Below are 21,208 nucleotides of genomic sequence, written 5' to 3' on the forward strand. Positions count from 1 at the left end.
TTGGGTGAGTGTGGTGGTGCACGGCTTTAATCCCTGCACTTCCATGCCAGGTAGGCAATCTCTGAATTCTAAGGCCGGCTGGTGTACAAACTGGTTCCAGGCGGGCCCGGACTACTAAATAAAGCAGTGTCTCAAAACAAAACAAAAACCACAAACAAAAACGAACATCTCTAGCAGCCTTTATTTTCACGCTCCGCACAAACGTGCACAGTGTCGCAGGGTCCAACGTCCAATCCCAGGATTGAAATCAGTGACCAAACTGAAGCGCAGAAGAGGGCTGGGACCGCGAGATCCCCGTAACTCAGGAGGCGAACCCAGCCCAGCCCTCCGCAGCCCCTCTCTCCCCGTGCACCCAGCGGCTTCTAACCCCGCCCCTCCCGAGACCCCGCCCCGATGCCGACGTCAGTTGTTATGTCTTGACTGAGGCCGCGGCTGCAGCGGCTCCAGTGCTCCGGGGGCGACGCCGCGGCCTGCGGAGGCTGCGGGGACGGTGGCCGCGGTTGGCGCGGCGCATCCGCACGGGGTTGGGCGCCGCGCGGCTACGCAGCTGACAGGAAGCCGCCCGTGAGAGCGGTGTCGGGGCCTAGCGTTGTTTGGTTTTTTTTTTTTGCTTTTTTTTTTTTTTTCCTCCCTTCGCGACTGTCGTCTCGCGCTCCTCCTCAGCGGGAGCCGCCGCGACGTCCCCTCGCGGGCCGCGGGCCTGAGAGGCGCCGCCCGCGGGATCCTGGAGCCGCCGCCGGGCCTGGGCGGCCGCCGGGGCCTGCAGCCTGGGAGTTCGGCGCGGCGCTGCGGCGGCCGCTCCAACCCGCGCTGGGTGCGCCGGGCCCCGGGCCTGGCCCAGCCGAGCACCGCGCCCTCCGGACCACGGCCACGCAGTCCGGCCCCAACCGCCCTCCGCTGGCCCGCAGTCTCTCGGAGCTGCCTCCGGGGTCACCCCTGGTGGACTCCTGCCCGCTTCCAGCCGTCCGTGGCTCGATGGGTGGGGTGCTTTTGAACGTCCCCGCTTCTCCCTTTCTCAGCTTTTGACCGCAAGGCCAGATTCGGCGCCCTCAGTCGCACGCCCGCCGCGATCCACCTGCCTCCCCGCGGGGGATGGCCCGCCGGTGACCGCCACCGCCGCGCGCCCTCGCTGCCTTGGCTGCCCTCGCCCAGGCTCTGTCGCCCCGCACTCGACCCCCTTCCTTTCCTTGTCCACGGCGCCCCGGCTCCCGGAGACGCCAAGAGGGCAAAGATGTGGCTGAAGCTATTTTTCTTGCTCCTGTATTTTCTGGTCCTGTTCGTCCTGGCCAGGTTTTTTGAGGCCATTGTGTGGTACGAGACTGGCATCTTTGCTACTCAGCTGGTGGATCCGGTGGCATTGAGCTTCAAGAAGCTGAAAACCATTCTGGAGTGTCGAGGGCTGGGCTACTCCGGGCTGCCTGAGAAGAAGGATGTTCGGGAGCTGGTGGAGAAGTCAGGCAAGTGCGGGGCTCCCGGAGATCGCCTCCACGGTCTTGGCTCTTCCCCACCCCCTCACCCCGCCATCCCCCCGACCCCCCGGAATGAGGCGGTCCCCGGAATGGTTAAGCAGACTACTTCAGGGAGCTGCCCAGGTCGTCTTTGTCCACGCTTTCTAAATGAATATGTAAATCTCGGTTTTGAGAAGAGAATTGTTAGGTGTATTGGTGTATTCCAAAGGCTCTTTGGAAATGACAGTTTGAAAGTGTAGCTTTAAAAAAATCATTAAATTGAATCATTTGTCCCAGAATTCAGGAACGTCAGTTGAAATTGATTCTAGAGAAAGAAAAAAAAAACTACAAAACAATTGATTATAGAGAAAGGAAAAACTACAAACCATAGCCTATAAATAGCAGCATCTGCCTCCAGAGTAAACACAAGCTACGGGGGAGGGTAAGACATCATTAAAATAATAACAAAAGGCACGTGGACCTAAGATTTACATGTAAATTATACATTTAATTATAGGCAAGGTGTACACTGTGCAATATTTGCTTTTTATACTTTAAATTGAGTGAACATTTTGTGTGGCTGTTGGCCTTGTTTGGAGTTCATATTTTCTTGCAGGATTATAATTTTTATTTTTGAATCTTGAATGTATTACCTTTCTTGTCACAGGCATCCCTGAGTCACTTAATGGGTTGAGGAAGAGACTTGAAATAGTGCTGAAAGAATATTCAATGTCGCCATTGATGTGGGGTAGGATTGGGTGGGAAATACAGTTAACTTTAAAGTGTCTCCTTGTTTAGGTGGTCTTCCTGAAAGAGGAATGTAAGTTGAGAAAGGCATTCTGAGTTGATGTAGGAAGCGTTTGAAACTGATGATTGGCTTGTTTTGTTCTTTACAAGATCTTTTTTCCTTATGTAGTACTATCTAGACGAACAGTGTGAAGGCAAGGCACAAGGGTTACAGAACTCATCTCACCAGTGGGAGAGAAGGAAGGAATCCCTTGCATAAGGGATACATTTTTCAACTGTATTATCATTGCTCTTGTTTGTGTCTGGTGTGTGCAGCCATTGGTTGTTGAGGGAGGGAAGTGGGTTAGCTATCTCACACAGTCATTTGATCACACAGTTTTTCCCTTGGAGCTTTATGTTAGATATTTTGCTGCCATTTGAGGCTAGAATTGTTATATGGACTATACAAGGAATCCGTATGTAGCCTAAAGGATATACAACCAAAGTATGATTCAGATCACACACTTTACAGCATAACAACAAAAAGCAGTTTTAGTATGGCAATTGAACTATAAGACCTAAGTGTTTGCTGTGGATGGTTTTACTGTTTGGAATGGAACTGGAATATCACTGTGTAATATTTGAGGCAAGGTTAGATAATGTGACATTCATGGTTTGGTTTTTTTTTTTTTATATTTGATTGTACAAGATCCAAATTCACACTGTAAACTTGTGTATGAATGTGGGGTTTGTTGTTCTGATAGGTAACATGTTATCTCTCCCATTCACATAAAAACCTTGTTGCCATTTTAAGCAGGCTGATGGCAAATTCTGTGAACCCTCTTCTAAATGAGTCCCAACACATAAACCAAGCTTTGGAAAATATGTGAAGCCTGCACAGGCTTATGTAAAATTAAATGATTACTGGTTTGAGGGAATTTTTTTTTGGACTGGTATAATTTAGTAATTTACTAACAAGCTATATGATGACCCCATTAGAATATATGCTCTACTATAAGAGATGAATTGTAATTTTTTCATTTCTTGCTGATTATGAATCTTGTATTCAGGAGCTATTCTATTTTGTAGAATGAAAATATAGTGTGCTTATTCATGATATAAAATGGAATTAATCATTGAAGTTGGGAACATGGGATTTTTGAAATGTTAATAGGATTTTATTTTTTCCTTCAGGTGATTTGATGGAAGGTGAACTGTACTCTGCTCTCAAGGAAGAAGAGGCATCCGAGTCTGTCTCTAGTACCAATTTCAGTGGGGAAATGCATTTCTATGAGCTTGTGGAAGACACCAAAGATGGCATCTGGCTGGTTCAGGTAGAAAGGATGATAATACTTGAGAACCTTATTTGTACCAAAATAGTGTTTCCACTGAGGAACTCTCCTGCTGTGCCAGGCTTCCTAGGCAAAACTCAGTTCTTAGAGGATTTTTCAAACCAATGATAATGAAAATTAGGTCAGGAGTGGCGGCTCAGTTGGTAGAGTACTACCATGCATGAAATCCTGGCTTCAATCCCTAGCACTACCTAAACCAGATCGTAGTATACACTGGAAATCCCAGCACTCAGGAGGCAGAAGAAGGGACTCAGAGGTTCAAGGCCTTCCTTAGCTGAATAACAAGTTCAAAGCCAGCCTAGGTAGGATACATGAGACCCTGTCTCTCTTTTTTTAATTTATGTATTTTTTAAATGCATGAATGCTCTTCTTATATGTATGCCAGAAGGGGGACATCATCCTCTTCTGTTATAGATCCTGTTATAGATGGCTGTGAGCGATCATGTGGTGGGAATTGAACTCAGGACCTCTGGAAGAGCAGTCAGTACTCTTAACTCCAGGCCCGAGACCCTGTCTTTGGAAAAAAAAAAAAAAAAGGAAACACTAAAGAGTTGGAAATGGAAAGATTGGAGAAGGGGTGGGGGGTGGGTTGTCTTGAGAATTAGCTGACAGAAATGTCTACAAACACATGTGTTCCTTTTATTTGGCAGTGTACACTGTTTTGTTTTTTAACTCTAGTTTTGAGTTTATTAGTCCACATAGTTTTAGTGTATAAGGGAAGAAGACTAAAGTAAAAGTAAAGAAGTCTTTGTATTAGCGAGGCAGCCAGCCTTGAATGGCGGATGTGCTTCCCACCGTAGAACAGCTCAGCAGAGTCGCCAGCTCAGTAGTTGTGCTGAGGGACCTGTGGAACCTGCAGTGTTTTGCTTATGGTGATTTGTTTTGATGATTTCAAAGCTGTGAGATTCGATTAGTATATTAGGAATTTTAAACTGTAAGTGGCCTTAAAAATGATGTTTTAATGATTTTCATGGTGTGGTTTATGGTAAGTGGGTAAACAGTAACATTAATGTAACCATGTATATTGAAATAATATGGTATATTGAGCATGTAATGTTGTCCTCAGTATTACTTAGGAAGAAGCAAAGTTTAATTTTTAAAATCTATATTCACTTGCAGTAACATAACAAGTAAACTTGAAGTCTGAATGGGTCAAAATTAAGAAGGTAGTGTATGGATAGCTGAGACTCAGGAGTCCTATCGGGCTGCTTCTGAAGCAGTGTGATGAGAAGCAGGTGGCTGAGGGTCCTGGGGCTGCTCCGCAGTGTTGCCCAGGATCAGATCCCGGGTCTTCTGATGGTCTCTCTTCCTTCAGACTAACTTACTTAATCATTGACAATGCGCATGTCCATCCTCCCATTTCCCAGTGTTTTTGACCTTCCACTTTGCTCTTGACCAATTCTGATTTAGGGTTTGAAAATTAAAATAAAAGCTTCATATTACTTTCTGAGAACAAAGGGTACAAGATTTCTTTTTAAAATAAGTTTTAGAAACCTTAATTAGAGGGAAGCCTGATTTTGTCATTGGCTTGCAGAATAATTAGAATAGTTGGGTTTTCTCTTGTTTCTGGCCTCAAACACATATGCATTTAAAGAGGTTGGAATGATGCTGTCATCCACTGTGCCCAAAGAGTGAGCTTTGGTGATTCTGTGGAGATTTTATTGGATACCCCTGGCCTTCCCTTTTTAGTAACATTCCTACTGCATGTGACTTTTTACCTTCTATAATCAGCAAAGGTAGAACTTGAGAGGGTTTAGCCTGTATAAATTCTAGTTTATTTCTGTCTTTATTCATTGATTTGAGAAATAAGCTGTAAGGGTTGAGAATATAGCTCAGTGATACAGGGTTTGCCTGGCATTCATGAAGCCCTGGATGGGATGTCAGTCATCTCTTTAAAGCTTTACTAAATTGTTATTCTATTTCTTGCCCCCAGTGCTTATTTCTTATCTGGCCAAGAAAGATTTATTAGTTTTGATAATTTTAGATTTATTGATAAGATATTGTTGAATAGTCAGTCCCATTGCTGTATATTTATTGCCTAAATGCTTATCATTCACATGAATTGATTTTCTGCAAGTGGATGGTGGAGAAGGCAAGAGACACAGCTAAAATGCAGAAGAACCATGTCAAAGGCCTGGGAATTGCTTTGAAATACAGGATCCTACCTGTAAATGATATCTGATTGACTAGTTAGCAATATATCCTTCACTTGTAAGTTATCTGTGTTTAAAGATTTGTTTATTTTTTATTATGTATATGGGTGTTTTGCCCCATGTGTATCTGTGTACTGTGTGCTTGCCTGATGCCTACAGAGGCCAGAAGAGGGTGTCAGATCTCCAGGAACTAGACTTACAGATGCTTGTTAACTGCCACATGGGTGCTGAGAATCAAAAGTAGTTCGTCTGGAAGAGCAGCCAGTACTCTTACCTCCTGAGCCATCTTCCTAGCTCCTGTTACCTATTTTCTTGATGTCTCACTAAAGATAGGTGTGGACTAAATCCCTTAATATGTGATAAAATTAACTCATTTATTTAGCATAAATAATTACGACAGGCCTTGTTCTAGGACCTGAAGATATAACAGAAAGATACCCAGGGCTATGTCCAGGCAGCTCACATTCCAGTTGTGAGATTCGGACACCAAATAAATTAATATTTAATTTAATATAATATAAACATAATATAGATGTATGTAATATATAATATAAACATATGTAATATAAATATATAAAATAAATATAATATAAATATAAAATTAATATAAATTAATATTTAATATAATACATTGGAAGTTCCGAGAAAAAAAAAGAAGCAGACTAAAGAGAATAATAGGAAACTGCTTTTACAAGGTGGCCATTGAACAGTTAGTAATAAGTAATGATGTAAATGTTAACATGTAGCCACTGTAGCTTCTAGTCTCTTATCTTCTCCCAAAGTATTTTAAAAGTAATGTATTAACAGTTGAAAAGTACTTCCTAGGAAAAACAGAATGTGTTTATATGGGAAACAGTACAGTAGGGCACACTTAGTTTTTCCAGTAATGTTCAATGTTTGCACTGATTTCTAGTGTCTGGCTTCTGTTCTTTGTGGCCATTTACTTAGATCTGTCAATGGCTAGTCTGGTCTTCAGGAACAATGTCTGTTAAGATAATTAAGAAAACTAAGCCTGAGACCCTGCTGTTGGCACTATGAGCTAACCTAACCAGCTAAACTTATTTGGCCAGGCACCTCTTTTACGCTTCATAGTTATATTTGGGCTTTGGTTTGTTTAGTTAGTTTTTAAAAGTATATTTAAAATTTTAAAAATATTTTTTAAAAACAGAAGGGAAGTATTCTCTTGGTTGTTTGACATTTCTCAGCCAGACTATATTAGTCTGCCTCTCAAGAACACATTTCTGTACAGTTTGACTGCTAGGTCTTTTCTCCTGTTTTGTTTTCTGTTGTTGGTTGTGAGGCAGGGTCTCACTGTGTAGTCCAGCTCACCTTCCTGCTCATCTTTCTGACTGCTGAGATAGCAGGTATCAGCCAGCAGGCCACCCTTCTCTTACATGTTTTGAAAGATGCTAACTAATTTGTTCTTAGTTTGTTTGCTCTTTTCTTTCTTTTTAGAATGTCTCTGAGGAGTATTTTCACATACTGCAGTGCATAGATTTTGGCCATTTCTGTCTCCAGCTTGTCAAGCTTGATTCCATGTGTTTCCTGTATACTTGAGTGTGTGTGGTGAATAGAACTGTAGGAGGTATTTTTCCTATTGCTGTGACAAAGGAAGTGTTTGTTTTGGCTTCCTGTTTGAAAGGGAAATCATGCCAGCAACATCTAGTTACATCTCACCAAGTCAGGAGGCAAACAGAGATGAATTCTGGTGTCCATTCACCTTCACCCACATCATCATCATCATCCTTCTTCTATGTGTGCATCGATGATGTTTGTGGAACATATGTGACAGCTAAAGAACAACCTTGTGGAGTTGACTTTCTCCTACCTTCATGTGGATTCTGGGGATCAGACTCAGGTCAGGAGGCTTGTCAGACAAGTGCTTTTACCCACCAAGCTACCTCATCCTCTGCCTTCCTACACTTTTAAAAATTACATCTACTTTTTTTGTGGTGAGAAGTACTTGTGGAGATCAGAGGACAGCTTGTAGGAGTTGGTTCTCTCCACCTACCATTGCAAGAACTAATTTTTATTTTTAAAGGTAGCAAAGTCCATATGATTTCTATAGGACTAACATACACTTTGTATTTCCCATAGAACCAAGTCCTTTTTTGTAATACAGTTGTAACAGAGTTACAGTTTTGTGCTTCCTCCCTAACTTAAGCTCCTGTCTCTTATTAGCCATTTATTCCCAACTTTGTGGATCCAGTCTCCTTGGCACCAAAAATCGAGGACTATTTTGTTTCAAAAGATTGCTGGTTAGAGAGACAAACGGTTTTTGAAACGGAAAAGTTGCATAGTGTGTTGCTTTTTCTTTTGGATTTGTCCTCTGACTTTTTTGTTTATTTGTTTTGATTTTTGTCATAATTCAAAAAGGGATATTGCTGTTCATTCCCTACCAGCTGTCCCATTTACTAAGATTAAAGTCACTGGAGCTGCACATCAGTGATGAAAAAGCACTTGATGACGTAAAGTACTGGGAAGCTTTGGTCACTGTGTCCTGAAGTATTATAGTATATAATATATAGTATATACTGAAGTTAACACAGCTCCTGTTTGGCTGGAAGCATTAACAGCTGACTTTTAACTTGTTTATTTGATCTCAAGACAAGAAGTTTTTTAGGGCAATTCTAATTATTTATCCCTTTAATGGACTACTACAGAGTAAAATATATGGCAAGCTACTGTGTTTTATGTTGCTGAAAATCATTTGAGTTTACCCATAAAGTAAGCCAGTGAGAATAGTACACTTGATTTTAGCCAGAAGTTAGAAACAGTAACAGGGTGAATACTTAGAGTTAGTTAATTAAAAGTTTCAGCTTGTCCATCACTGACTCTCATTTTTAATGATTTTGTACAGGGGATATACATATATTTTACACTTGTGAAACTCGATCCCTGTTAAAATAATGAGAAATGTAGAAAATGTCAACTTTCTTATTCAAAGGAATTGTATTATTTAATTATGCCTCCTCTGTGGGGATTAACAAGGGTGCACTAAATGTTCTGATAGAAATACACCCCTCCTCTTAAAAAGCAGGCAAAAGTATATTTCCAAATACACTGAATTAGCTATCTTTTATATATAAGTGACTGAGACAGTTAGTATGTAATTGCATAGCAAGATGCCATTTATACTGCCTGTTCAGAAAACATTGAGGATGACAGGTTGTTGGGAAGGAACTTTTGGTTATAATAGAAATTGCTTTAGAGACTCTTTATAAATAAAGAAGTAGAAGCTAGGTGGTGGTGGTGGCAGCAGCTGTCTTTAATCCCACCACTCTGGAGGCACAGGCAGGTGGATCTCTCTGAGTTTGAGGCCAGCATGGTCTACAGGGCCAATTCCAGGACAGCCAAGGCTACATAGAGAAATCCTGTCTCAAAAAACCAGAAGTGGGGATTGTATAGAACAAGCTGTAAAAGGCTTGAAAAAGTTTAGTTCAGTGCAAATGTTTAATTAGCAGCACCCAGATCATCTAGTCACAACAATGAATGGAAAGATTGCCCTACATTTAGTCTGTAATGCCAGGTCTCTTTCATGCTTGAAATTCACCTGTGCTTTCATTAAGTTTTTTTCTTGTATCTAAAAATATTCTCCATAGAGAATTTCTGAAAAGTATCTCTTCTCATGTAGTAAGACCAGCAGTGTGGATGCCACTCCAGACCATGCATACTTTGTGGGACATAAGCTATAGATAGAGTGGCTCCTGTAATGTGACACAGTTTATTTTTTATTTTATTTTATTTTTTTGTGTGACACAGTTTATTAGGCTGAGAGGATTTTGTTTTGCCATTAACTGAGCCAGATGAGTTAATTGTGAAACACTACCATTTTTATAGTGACCATTTAATTCAACCCCCTTCAAAATTTATGTAAAATCTTTAGTTGACTAACTGCATAGGATTTTAACAAAGCAATTTCTAATTGTGTAGCAATAGTGACAGAATCATAAAATGATTTCATTAAATGCTTAGATGACTTCTCATTTTTGTACAGCTCTCTCAGTGGGGGATCCTTAAATTCTTTCAGAACAGATGCTAGAACAGATTGCTGAGTAAATAAGGCCCCAGGGTTGAAACTGTCTGTAGCTAGTGCCTCAGCCACGCTTACAACTCTCTTCACTCACTCCTGCTGTCCCTGCTGGAACCAGGGTGTGCCTGGGAACAGCCCTCTCTCCTTCTTCTCATTCCTAACACAGAAATGCTTGTCATACATCTGCAAGGTACTTAACACAATCAGCAATTAGGTCTTCACTCAAAGATGCCCTGAGACTTAGGGCTGTGTGCACAATGGCAGAGGCAGCTTCTTAGCTCCTTGAAGCAGTGTCATTGCCAACACAGGCCTAAGTATCTGGGTTTCTTTATAGCTTTAGTCAAGAAATGGAAAAATGTTGGGAAAGAGTTATTTTTAAAGAGAGAGAAAGGAAGAGATAGAGAAAGAGGAGACTGCAAAGAACAGAGAGTCTAGTATTTAATTACAGAGACTGATCTGAGAAGTCTGAAGGTTCCCTTCAGGTTCCTTGGCTCCATGATCAAGAGAATTACTAATGATTTTTGAGAAGTAACAAAAAAGAAAAGAAGACTTAATTTGCTGCTGGGTATGTAACTGAGTGGTGGAGCATTTACCTAGTATGCCCTTAGTGTCCTATGTTCCACTTCCTGAACCATCATTACCTATGAGAGAGAGAGAGAGAGAGAGAGAGAGAGAGAGAGAGAGAGAGAGAGAGAGACAGAGACAGAGACAGAGAGACAGAGACAGAGAGAGAGACAGAGAGAGACAGAGACACAGACAGACAGACACACACGCACACACACATACACGCACGCAAAGAAAAAGACCAGGAAGTAGGAGTCAGACCATGCTTGGCTGCTCTGATTCTCCAAGTAAGCCTTTACAATATACTTTTAGACAAGAAAAAAAGGAAAATAACATCTTGGGTAATGTGATTAGCATTACCTCCCTAAAAAGCTTATATCTAAAACCTGACCTCAGTCATCTGAGAATGCAAATGTGAACTCCTGTCTCCCTCAGTAAGACCATGTATTTTCATTAAAAGCACTGTCAGAACTATTTACTTAATTCTCTAATTTGTGTGCACATATTGAGTATCCAATGTGTGTTACAATGTGTTACATATACATGTATGTCTCCATAAGTGTTAGAACAGCAGTATCTGTGACATATTGTAGGAGTTAAAGAGTAATCTGGTAGTACAGAAAGGAAACTTCGTTTTTCAGGGCCATGTGCCCTCAGCCTGTGATGCCCCTGACATTTGTTAGACTTCCCAGGAGAAAGGCCACAAATGAGGTAGCTGTATCACCCCTTGCTTCTCCCAGGGAGTTGACTGCTGGCACTCAGTTCATACACATGCCTGGAGCTTTACTTCCTGAAGGCTTTTGAATATGAAAATGGTTCTTCCTGCCAGAAAGATTAGAGGCCCCAGAGTATTGTGTTTGTAATTTTAAATTGACTAATGTCAGTAAAGATGGCATTTATGAAAATAGCTTAGATCTATATATGCTGGACTTAGATGGCTTCATGAAAACTTGAGACAATTTTTGGTTTTCTATTGAATTGTGTATTTTATTATGTTTACATTTTTAAAAAATATATTATCTTCAGTGAAACTCTGCTTCTATTAAGTCAGGAAGACTGGGGATAAAGAGAAGAGATATTTAACCACTGACTGTCATAAACAGAGACGTTAGTAACATTTTGAAAGTCAATTTATATTTTTTTCTTACTTTAAAATATAATCTGCTTCTCTCAGACCTAACTGTGTATGAGGGCTGTTTGCACACTTGAAGTAGAAGTTTAAGGCTGTCAAGTTCATTATGGTTGTTCATTATGGTTTCGAGGAAAAAGTCCTTATGAGTAGCATAGGACTATTGATTTAGTCAAAGCATGATTTAGTCAATAGAAACATGTTTTCCATTCTTGTCTACAAAGCTGAACATTGAAAAACATGACATTTGAACTTGGTAAATTTGAATGTGTTAATTTTTATAAGCTTTATTTGGATTTTCAAATTTTTATTTTCATAGAGAAATTGGCTTCAGGGCCTTTTTCTGTCTGTGTAATTACAGAGAATTAGGTACATAGTAGAGAATATGGCTAGATTTTTCAAAGGCTTTGACTCCTGTCCTGAGTCACTGATAGAGCATGGAATTTAACATACTGCAGTTGTATTTCTTTTCTAGCTGCCATGTAACTTCTGTAGGAATAGCAGTGAGGGCCAGTAAGGTGGCTCAGCAGGTAAAGGTGTGTGCTGCACCAGCCTGAGAACTTCTGTTCAAGCCCCAGTGCCCAGACAGCAAAAGGAGAGAACTGACTGCCATGAGTTCCCCTGATCTCCACAAGGATGCTATAGCACTCATGTACATATGCATGAATTTAATTAATAATAATAAATTGAAATTTAAAAAGAAATGAAGTAATAATGAGATGATTCAGTTAAACCAGAACTGGAAGCAGAATGTCCTTAACACAAAAAGTATTTATACTATAGATAGGAATGGTTGGGTTTAGGTAATTAAAGTTTGACTTTTTCCTCAACTCTCTCTTTTGGGAAATAGGTCATAGCAAATGACAGAAGTCCTTTGGTGGGTAAAATCCACTGGGAGAAAATGGTTAAAAAAGTGTCAAGATTTGGAATACGGACAGGCACTTTCAACTGTTCCAGTGATCCCAGGTAAGTGGATTAAGAGATTCTGAGTTTGAACCCTGACCAGAATCCTTTTTGCTTAATAAAGACAGCACTACAAGAAGCCTGCCTAAACTGAACACTAATTATTTGTTCAGTGTACTGCTGGTTACCCAGATGTTTGTAGCTTGTGTAAACTGATGTTTGTTGACTTTCTGAGAGGTCCCTTAAAATTGTCTGTAGTCCTTTGTTTCAGTATTCTTTTCCAGATGGCTGTGGATGATATCACTGTTCTTATCTGTAGCTCAGACTGGCTCTACACCCGTCCCTCAGTCAAGGGCATCCAAGATCACAGGCATACACAGCCATTTTCATACTTCTGACCTTCAGTTTCCATTTCCATCGTCACTTTCCATCTTCTCCATGACCATCCCTAGGTCTGCCCGTCTCCCTAATACCAGAGTCAGATTCATCATTGTATTTAATCAGACATACTCTCTCTACCTTTTCAACCCTTCACTATTTTGTTTTTCTTCACATTTTTTTTAATGTGGTTGTTTGGTTTGTCATTGACTTCACTATTCAGTCTATTATTACATTAATTCTTGTCTTGTTATTTCATTTTTAATTAAATTTAGATTTAGATCATGAGTGTGTGTGTGTGTGTGTGTGTGTGTGTGTGTGTGTAGAGGAGTATATATGCACATCTGAGCGCAGGTGCCATTTAAGTTCAGAAGATGATGTAGGATCCCTTGGATCTGGAATCTTAGGCAGCTGTGAGCCTCCCAGTGTGGACACTGATTAAAAAACAACAACAACAACAACATTATATAGCCAAGTGAACTGACAAAAAAGCTGGTAAAATGGTACATGCCTGTATTCCCAGTTTGAGGCTGACTGGGAGGATCTCAAATTCTAAGCCAACCTATATAATGAAACAGTGGTGCAAAACAAAACTCTGAAAAATGTTTTCTTGATAGTATCATTTAATTTGTTCTGACCTTTAAAATGTTCTTTTTTGAATTGGCAGTAAAAGATTTTACATTGATACATGGTAATATAAAATTCTTAAAAACATTATATGCATGTAGTCTTGTCTTTATTGAAGATACCTTTTGAATAATATTTAGAGAAATATATGTTAGTAACTCAGTGTTTAATAAACTGTTTAATAAACAGTGTTTAATAAACAGAGATTTTTTTCCCCAAACATGGAAAACATTATTTAATTTGACAATTATAACAGGAAATTTTCTTTGGGTAGCTTCAAGTTCTTTAGAATGACAAAACTTAAAAATACCAGTTCTGAACTGAACAGACAACATAAAAGGAGGGAATGAGGACATTAAAAGCTTGTCTGTTTTACAAAGCAAGATTTCATGTCATAAAGATGTCATTTGATTTATGACACGACTCAGGAGCCAGTGTAGTTCTAAGAGAGAAGATAAAAAGCATGGCCAAGAGTAGAGATGTAGGACTGGGGAGAGGTTTCAGCAACGAGGAACATTTCTGATCCTGCAGAGAGCCTGGGTTTGGTTCCCAGCACTCAGATGGCTTACAGCTATCTGTCTCTAGCTCCAGGGGGTCTGATATACTCTGTTCTGGGGCTACCTGCATACATGTGACACACATAAAGTCACACAAGCATACACACTACACATAGATAAATACAAATTTTAATGAGTAGAAACGTCATCACAAGTATCTTGAAATTAAGCCATTACAACTCCTTAGATAAGATCTAAAGGATCTACAGGCATTTTACTCACTGTTTGTGGCAAGGGCAAAAACAGGATTCATATCATTGAATTATTCTTCATTGGATAACTCTATTGTTAAGGGACAAAAATACTTAATTTTTAAGGCATGTCTCTTTTCAAACGATTTCATGTTAATGGAATATGTGCAGTTAAGGGTCTGAATCAACACAGTAGAAGCTGAGAGTCAGGAGCTATGATTCAAAGTCACTAAGATAGCTTCCCAGAGTCCTCAACAGTCTGCTCTTTAAAAGACAACATACCATCTTTATTTATCTTAAATTACACCACAGTATTCTAAGATAAATTAGTCATGCTGCCATTATAAAACATATGTCACCTAACTAGACTTTCCTCTCTGGATCCTATGAATTGTAGCATACTCATCTAACCCCAATAAAATAAGAAGTGTATACTTAGTAAATAAAGTATTCTGAAGCAGCATAAGAAATCAAGTGGCATCTATTTTCAAGTCTATAACAAACATAGCTACATGGTAGATTTTTTTACTTTTTATCAAGATAAATTTTATATATCATAAAATTCTATGTGGCAAGTTTAAATAAGAGTTTAAAAAAAACAAAGAAAAATATCTTCAGTTATCATCTATTCATAAGTAACGTGATGACTGTTTTAGTTTTTGGTATTTCTTATCACCTGGTTTTTCAGAGGGGATAAATGTCATATCAAGAACTTGCCGGATACCAAAAGGAATAGAGTCACTGACCTCATCCATAAACGTAAACAGGTGGTGATTACTCCACTGGTAAACTGAATTGGCCTGAAGCTCATCTGTATACTTTCTCTCTTTGTTTCCTAAATGTTAAATCCCTTTTTTTTCATTATTCATTAAAGAGAAAAGAAAGAAAGTTAACTATAACTTGAAGTAGCTGTCTTTTGGATTGGCTTATGTAAAGATCACTTTTTAGTAGTTAGTGGCTGTTGCATTGTGGTGTGCCTTAGTTGAGAAGTGGTAAGGTAGGTGCCTCTCAAGGACTCCAAACCACCTCAGGGACTCAGCATGTAGGAACATTCAGTTCTTTCTCTGTTTTTTTCTCTCTGTTTCTCTGTAATTTCTAACCATCTTTTAAGGCCTCGCCCTTTTCCAAACCTTTCTTGAGCTATTCACCTGGTCAAGTTCCTGGTGATATCTCTTCTTCAGTCTTTCTTTAATCTTTCCTTGGTACTGGTTTCACATCCATAGCAGGATTTTTAAATTCTGTATAAGCAGAAATTATCTTTATCCTTATCTTTAGATCTTAGCATGTAATGCAGTGGCACATAAGAGATGCTATAGTATTTTCTGACTCTTTGGCTTAGAAATGCTTTAGGTATACTTTATACAAACTTTTTTCTTAAACACAGAAATTCAAAGCAGACTACAGTAAGCTTGCTTGTTCTGGCACAGTTGCCAAGTATTGGTTTCTCTTTGGTTATTTGGAGATTATCTGGTCTGAGAGAAGAGGGTTTTAAAGGGCACCTGTCAGGCTCTCAAGAAAACTGTTAGGATGTAAGTTGTTCAGCAGCCTTGCTGTTCATTCAGTTTACTCTCTTACAGGTACTGCAGAAGGAGAGGCTGGGTACGCTCCACACTCATCATGTCTGTCCCACAGACAAGTACATCTAAAGGGAAAGTTATGCTTAAAGAGTATGGCGGACGCAGGATTGAAGTAGAACACATTTTTAAATGGATAACTGCGCATGCAGCTTCTCGGATCAAAACTATATATAATGTTGAGCACTTGAAAGAAGAATGGAATAAAAGTGATCAGTACTGGGTAAAAATATACCTATTTGCAAACCTTGACCAGCCGCCAGCTTTCTTCTCTGCATTAAGTATAAAATTTACTGGAAGAGTTGAGTTTATTTTTGTTAATGTGGAAAATTGGAACAACAAGAGTTATATGACAGATATTGGTATTTATAACATGCCATCATACATACTTAGAACTCCTGAAGGAATATACAGATATGGAAACCACACAGGTGAATTTATATCCCTTCAGGCCATGGATTCATTTCTGCGCTCATTACAACCTGAAGTAAATGATCTGTTTGTTTTGAGTTTGGTTCTAGTTAATCTTATGGCTTGGATGGACTTATTTATTACACAAGGAGCAACCATCAAGCGATTTGTGGTTCTCATAAGCACTTTAGGGACATACAATTCCCTGTTCATTATTTCTTGGCTACCTGTGTTGGGGTTTCTACAGCTCCCTTACTTAGATAGCTTTTATGAATATAGTTTAAGATTGCTGCGATATTCTAATACAACCACACTGGCTTCGTGGGTAAGGGCAGACTGGATGTTTTATTCTTCACACCCAGCCCTGTTTCTGAGTACATACCTTGGACATGGTTTGCTAATTGATTACTTTGAGAAGAAGAGACGGCGCAGCAACAATGATGAAGTTAATGCAAATAATTTAGAATGGCTATCAAGTCTGTGGGACTGGTACACCAGCTACCTCTTCCACCCGATTGCTTCTTTTCAGAACTTTCCTGTAGACTCTGATTGGGACGAAGACCCTGACTTACTCTTGGAACGGTTAGCTTTCCCTGACCTTTGGCTTCACCCTCTGATACCAACTGATTATATTAAAAACTTACCAATGTGGCGATTTAAATGTCTTGGGGTGCAGTCTGAAGAAGAAATGTCAGAGAGTTCTCAAGACACTGAAACTGACTCGGATAGTGATAGCAACATGGGCACTTTTAGTAGTAGTAAGGACGTATTTGAAGATAAACAAAGCGTTGTTCACAGTTCTCCAGGAAGAACAAGTCACTGCGATACTGAGGCTTGTTCATGTGCCAATAAATGTTGTCAGACCAGCCCATGTGAAAGGAAGAGGAGGTCGTATGGATCACATAATACTAACGAAGATATGGAACCGGACTGGTTAACTTGGCCTGCTGGTACGCTGCACTGTACTGAATGTGTTGTTTGCCTTGAGAATTTTGAAAATGGATGTTTGCTAATGGGGTTGCCTTGTGGTCATGTGTTTCACCAGAATTGCATTGTTATGTGGTTGGCCGGGGGCCGACACTGTTGCCCTGTTTGCCGTTGGCCTTCATATAAGAAAAAGCAGCCATATGCACAACAGCCGTTGTCAAATGATGTCCCATCTTAACCATGTGCAATTTGTCCTTATAAGCTTTGAGTATCTTACAGCTTGCCTTTTTAATGTTAGTCACAATGTTTTTGTGGTTTGAAGTTTAGTTTAATGTTAGTGCAGTGACAGGAAATACACATTATGCTGATGTTGATGACAGAATTTATTTGGTTGCCTTGTGTGTCAATTGAATGCATACTAAACTGTAAAAAAAAAATTTATTTACAGCATTGAAAATTCAGAAGTTAAAGGTTGTTTTGTAAGCACAAAAGAAGTATGGTAGAAATTTATCTTAGCAAGATTTTATGAGGCAGGATCAAATCCTAGTGGGCCTGAGCTGGTTTCTTACCCTAAGTGTTTTCTCCCTTTTTACAATCTCTGTCCAGCACCTCTTGGTTAAATAATGTATGCTCTGAGACATGAAATTAAAACAAATCTATAAAATAAATTATTTTAAAAGCAGAAGGTTGTAGGTTTTCTGATCTTAAGCTGTGGTAAAGTGACTGTTTTTTGTAGGTGTTTTGCTAGATGATTAATTTCACGGTAATTGCAACCTGATTTTGAGATGGAGGGAGGAGGACAGGAATTCTATTGCTGGCACTGACTATGAGCCACCTCACAGCTTTGATAGGAAAGAGTTTTATTGGGGGCTTTGAGAAATTAGTATTTAGCATATTCATCTAAAAACAACTATAACGTATTAGTCATACAAGGGTTACCTTGTATATTTAACTGACTTTTTATTTTGAAAATTTTTAGTGCTAGAGGAAAGCTGAGAATTTAGATAGTAAAATAAATGTCTGTTTCTCTTTCATGCACCATATTTGTATTTCTACATTTACCTTAGCACCTTTTTATTATAATTTTAATATTTCTTCTTTTTCTCTCAGTCTGTTGAAAGTAAACTTGAATCATGGCACTTTACCTGTAAACAGTCCCATTTTCTATGAATGAGAGCTTTCTCTTACATAGTCACCACCTCATTATCACACCCTTGAAATTTAATATTGATTCAGTAATACCTAATATATGTTCCTTGTTCCCCAAATGGTTTTATGTCTCTATCTTTGTTTTATTCTTATTGTGAATATAGGAAAGACTCATCTGTTGGGTTTAGTATCCTTTTCTTCCATCCTACCCTCTAGAGAAACTGCAGTGTGTGTGTGTGTGTGTGTGTGTGTGTGTGTGTGTGTGTATGTGTGTTGTGCTAAGACTTGAACTCAGGATCTCAGCATAATAGGCAAGTACCCTAAGCCATACCCCAGCCCTCTCTTTAGTTTTTAATTTTGAAATAGAGTCTCACTAGATTGCCTGGGCTGGTCTTAAACTCAGTATAGCTTACATAAGCCTTGAGCTCTCAAGCTTTCTGCCTCAGCCTCATGAGTAGCTAAGATTACAGGTCTGTATTGCAAGCCTGGTGCCCTTTCTGGTACTAATATTTCTAATAGTACAAATGAATGGGCTTATACAGTGTTCCTTGTTTTCTTTCATGATTAGATTTGAGTGTTGCTCGTTTACATAGTATCAGGATGCATGTAGTGTCAGATCTATTGTCAGTGATACCAAATGTGCTTAAAGTGATATCTGTCAAGTCTTTCCTTTGTGGGATACTTTTTCCTCCATAATTTAAGAAGCAACCTGTGATTCTATATGATCTTTTTCCTCATCCAAGTGGTTTTAACAGCCAGTGATGATTCTTTGAATCAGTTATCAACAGTTAGAATATGGGCATTTTCTAATTTCTGCTTAATTGTACATTTATCAGCTGGCTCTGTGGGGGGGGTGCAGGGGAGACTTTCCTATTTTTCTTCCATGTTTTGAATATCACTGGACTCAGATTATTATTATTATTATTATTATTATTATTATTATTATTACTCTGTGTTTTAAAACTGCAGGTGCTAGAGAGAATGCTTGCTGGTTAAGAGCACTGGCTGCTCTTACAGGGGACCTGGGTTTGATTCCCAGCATCTGTGTAAGAGCTAACCAGCTAACTAGCCACCATCTTATTTGTAACTACAGTTTCAGGAATTCTAATATATTCTTGCCTCTGTAGGCAACAAAGGCACATAGTACACAGGCAAAACACACCCATATAGTAAATAAATAAATCCCAAAGCACTCATAAAAATTAGTAATTTAAAAAATGTTTAATATCATATTTAGCTAGTGGAAACCTCTCTATACTAGCCTCGTGTCTTGTTACTAATGTCTGTTAGTTCTGAAGCACTTATTTGCTTTTTGACCCAGCTTTCTTGTCATCCTTATGTTTTAGAGAACCCAAGTTTCATGATGGACACCTCTAAGATCCTTAGTTAGCTACACTCCAAAATGGAAATGGGAAAAGAAAAACATAAGTTACTTCCAGGATACTAAGTTTGTTCTTGCATGATAAATTGTGCCTTACTTTCAAATACTAGTAGAAAATAGGTAGTTTTTTACTTTTAGTAGGATTATGTCATAATAAATCCATCATAAATTGAAAGTTTCACAAGTAAAAGATGCATTTACAAGTCTAAAGTACCAACGTAGTTCACTGTGGAAAAATGTCAATTGTTTCCCCTCAAGGTCCTCTGACTGGCAGTTCCAACTTGATACTCCTATCCAGAATACGGTACTCTCCTAGGGTGGGTAGTGCTCAGAATCTCAACTAACTGCCTCTAAAGAGACAGACTTCTTTCTCATTATCCTAAAAATCAAGAAATCATCAAACATCAGTAGACTACTTATCTAGATGGACTTCATGAAGCCCTAAGTTGGTCCCCAGCACCATATAAACTGACATGGTGGTACATACCTATAGTCCCACTCAGAGGTGGAGGATCAAGGGTCCAGTTTATCCTCAGCTACATACAGAGTTCAAGACTAGCCTGAGAGACATGAGACCTTGTCTTAAAAACGTAGGAAACCACCTATTAGAAAGGACTAGCAGCTATGGAATTGTATTTCATAAATTTGAGAACATAAAGTAGCTGCAGCCAGTGCTGCATATGCCTCTGAACAAAAGCTGAAACCCTTTCCTTGTAAATGGAGGCCCAGAATTTCTCACCTCTCCTTTTATTCATGCTTTCAGCAGATGGTTCTCAAATCTACCTGTTCTTCCAGGGCTGTCCCCACAGCATCAGTTTTATACACAGCTATCTACTAGACTCTCTTGAAGTACTTAGGACTGAACTTAGGTCTTTGGGGACATGCTAGGCAAGTAGTCTCCCATCCTCAGCCTTTGATTGTTGTGGGGAATGATCTCATACGCTTGGGATGACCTTGAACTCATAATCATCCTGAGTTCAATTCTGCCATGCCCTGGCTCTGGGTTCTTTTAATTAACTACAGTGCTCTGCTGTGTCTCTCCATCCCCAGTTATCCTTTTAAGGTCCTAATGGGGATGGGGAGATACAAAATATACATGAAAGTGTAGAAATGTTTAGACAAAATTTCTCCAGCTTTCTGGAGCACACCACACATTGAATCTCATTATCTTAAACAGACCTTTTTAAATCTTTTCCATTCATAATCCCCTTCCTTCAAGAAAGTGACTTTGGGGCATATGGGTATATAAAATAGCTATACAAATCAGGCATTTACTGGCAATAAAATTATAAATTTATTTAAAAGTCTCTGTTATGCATACAGGTTTGCTGTTCAGTAAAGAATAAGGCAGTTTTCCATACTAGTGAGATAAGTATACTTATTTTTACATAAAGAATTAAATCTTGGGGCTGAAGAGATAGATGGCTCAGCAGTTAAGATTACTGACTGTTCTTCCAAGGGTCTTGGGTTCAATTCCCAGCAACCACATGGTGGCTCACAACCATCTGTAATGGGATTCAATGCCCTCATCTGGTGTATCTGAAGACAGCTACAGTGTACTCATATACATAAGTAAATAAGTCTTTTTAAAAAAAAAATATTAAATCTTAGCTGAGCATGGTGGTACACACCTCTAATCTAAGGGAGGCAGAAGGCAGGTGGGTCTTCCTAAATTTGAGGCCAATCTGGTCTACAAAAAAGAGTC

At 39.4% G+C, this 21,208-nt stretch overlaps 1 protein-coding gene across 1 annotated transcript; it reads left to right on the forward strand.

Moving 5' to 3' along the window:
- Positions 1–430: 430 nt before the first annotated feature.
- On the forward strand, positions 431–18,241 carry Rnf103 (ring finger protein 103). The gene is made up of 4 exons (XM_034511311.2): positions 431–1,457; positions 3,369–3,508; positions 12,256–12,371; positions 15,639–18,241. Exons 1-4 carry the CDS (start codon positions 1,232–1,234, stop codon positions 17,209–17,211), a joined length of 2,055 nt encoding a protein of 684 aa, XP_034367202.1. The 5' UTR covers positions 431–1,231; the 3' UTR covers positions 17,212–18,241.
- The last annotated feature ends 2,967 nt before the right edge of the window (positions 18,242–21,208 follow it).

The sequence above is a fragment of the Arvicanthis niloticus genome, chromosome 9 (assembly GCF_011762505.2).
Source record: "Arvicanthis niloticus isolate mArvNil1 chromosome 9, mArvNil1.pat.X, whole genome shotgun sequence".
NCBI lineage: Eukaryota > Metazoa > Chordata > Mammalia > Rodentia > Muridae > Arvicanthis > Arvicanthis niloticus.

Excerpts from the sequence above, each read along its gene's own strand:
- Rnf103 (XM_034511311.2), top strand. The coding sequence starts at position 1,232 with ATGTGGCTGAAGCTATTTTTCTTGCTCCTGTATTTTCTGGTCCTGTTC. Across the intron at positions 1,458-3,368 it reads GGAGCTGGTGGAGAAGTCAG|GTGATTTGATGGAAGGTGAA; the intron begins GCAAGTGCGGGG and ends TTTTTCCTTCAG. Across the intron at positions 12,372-15,638 it reads AACTGTTCCAGTGATCCCAG|GTACTGCAGAAGGAGAGGCT; the intron begins GTAAGTGGATTA and ends ACTCTCTTACAG.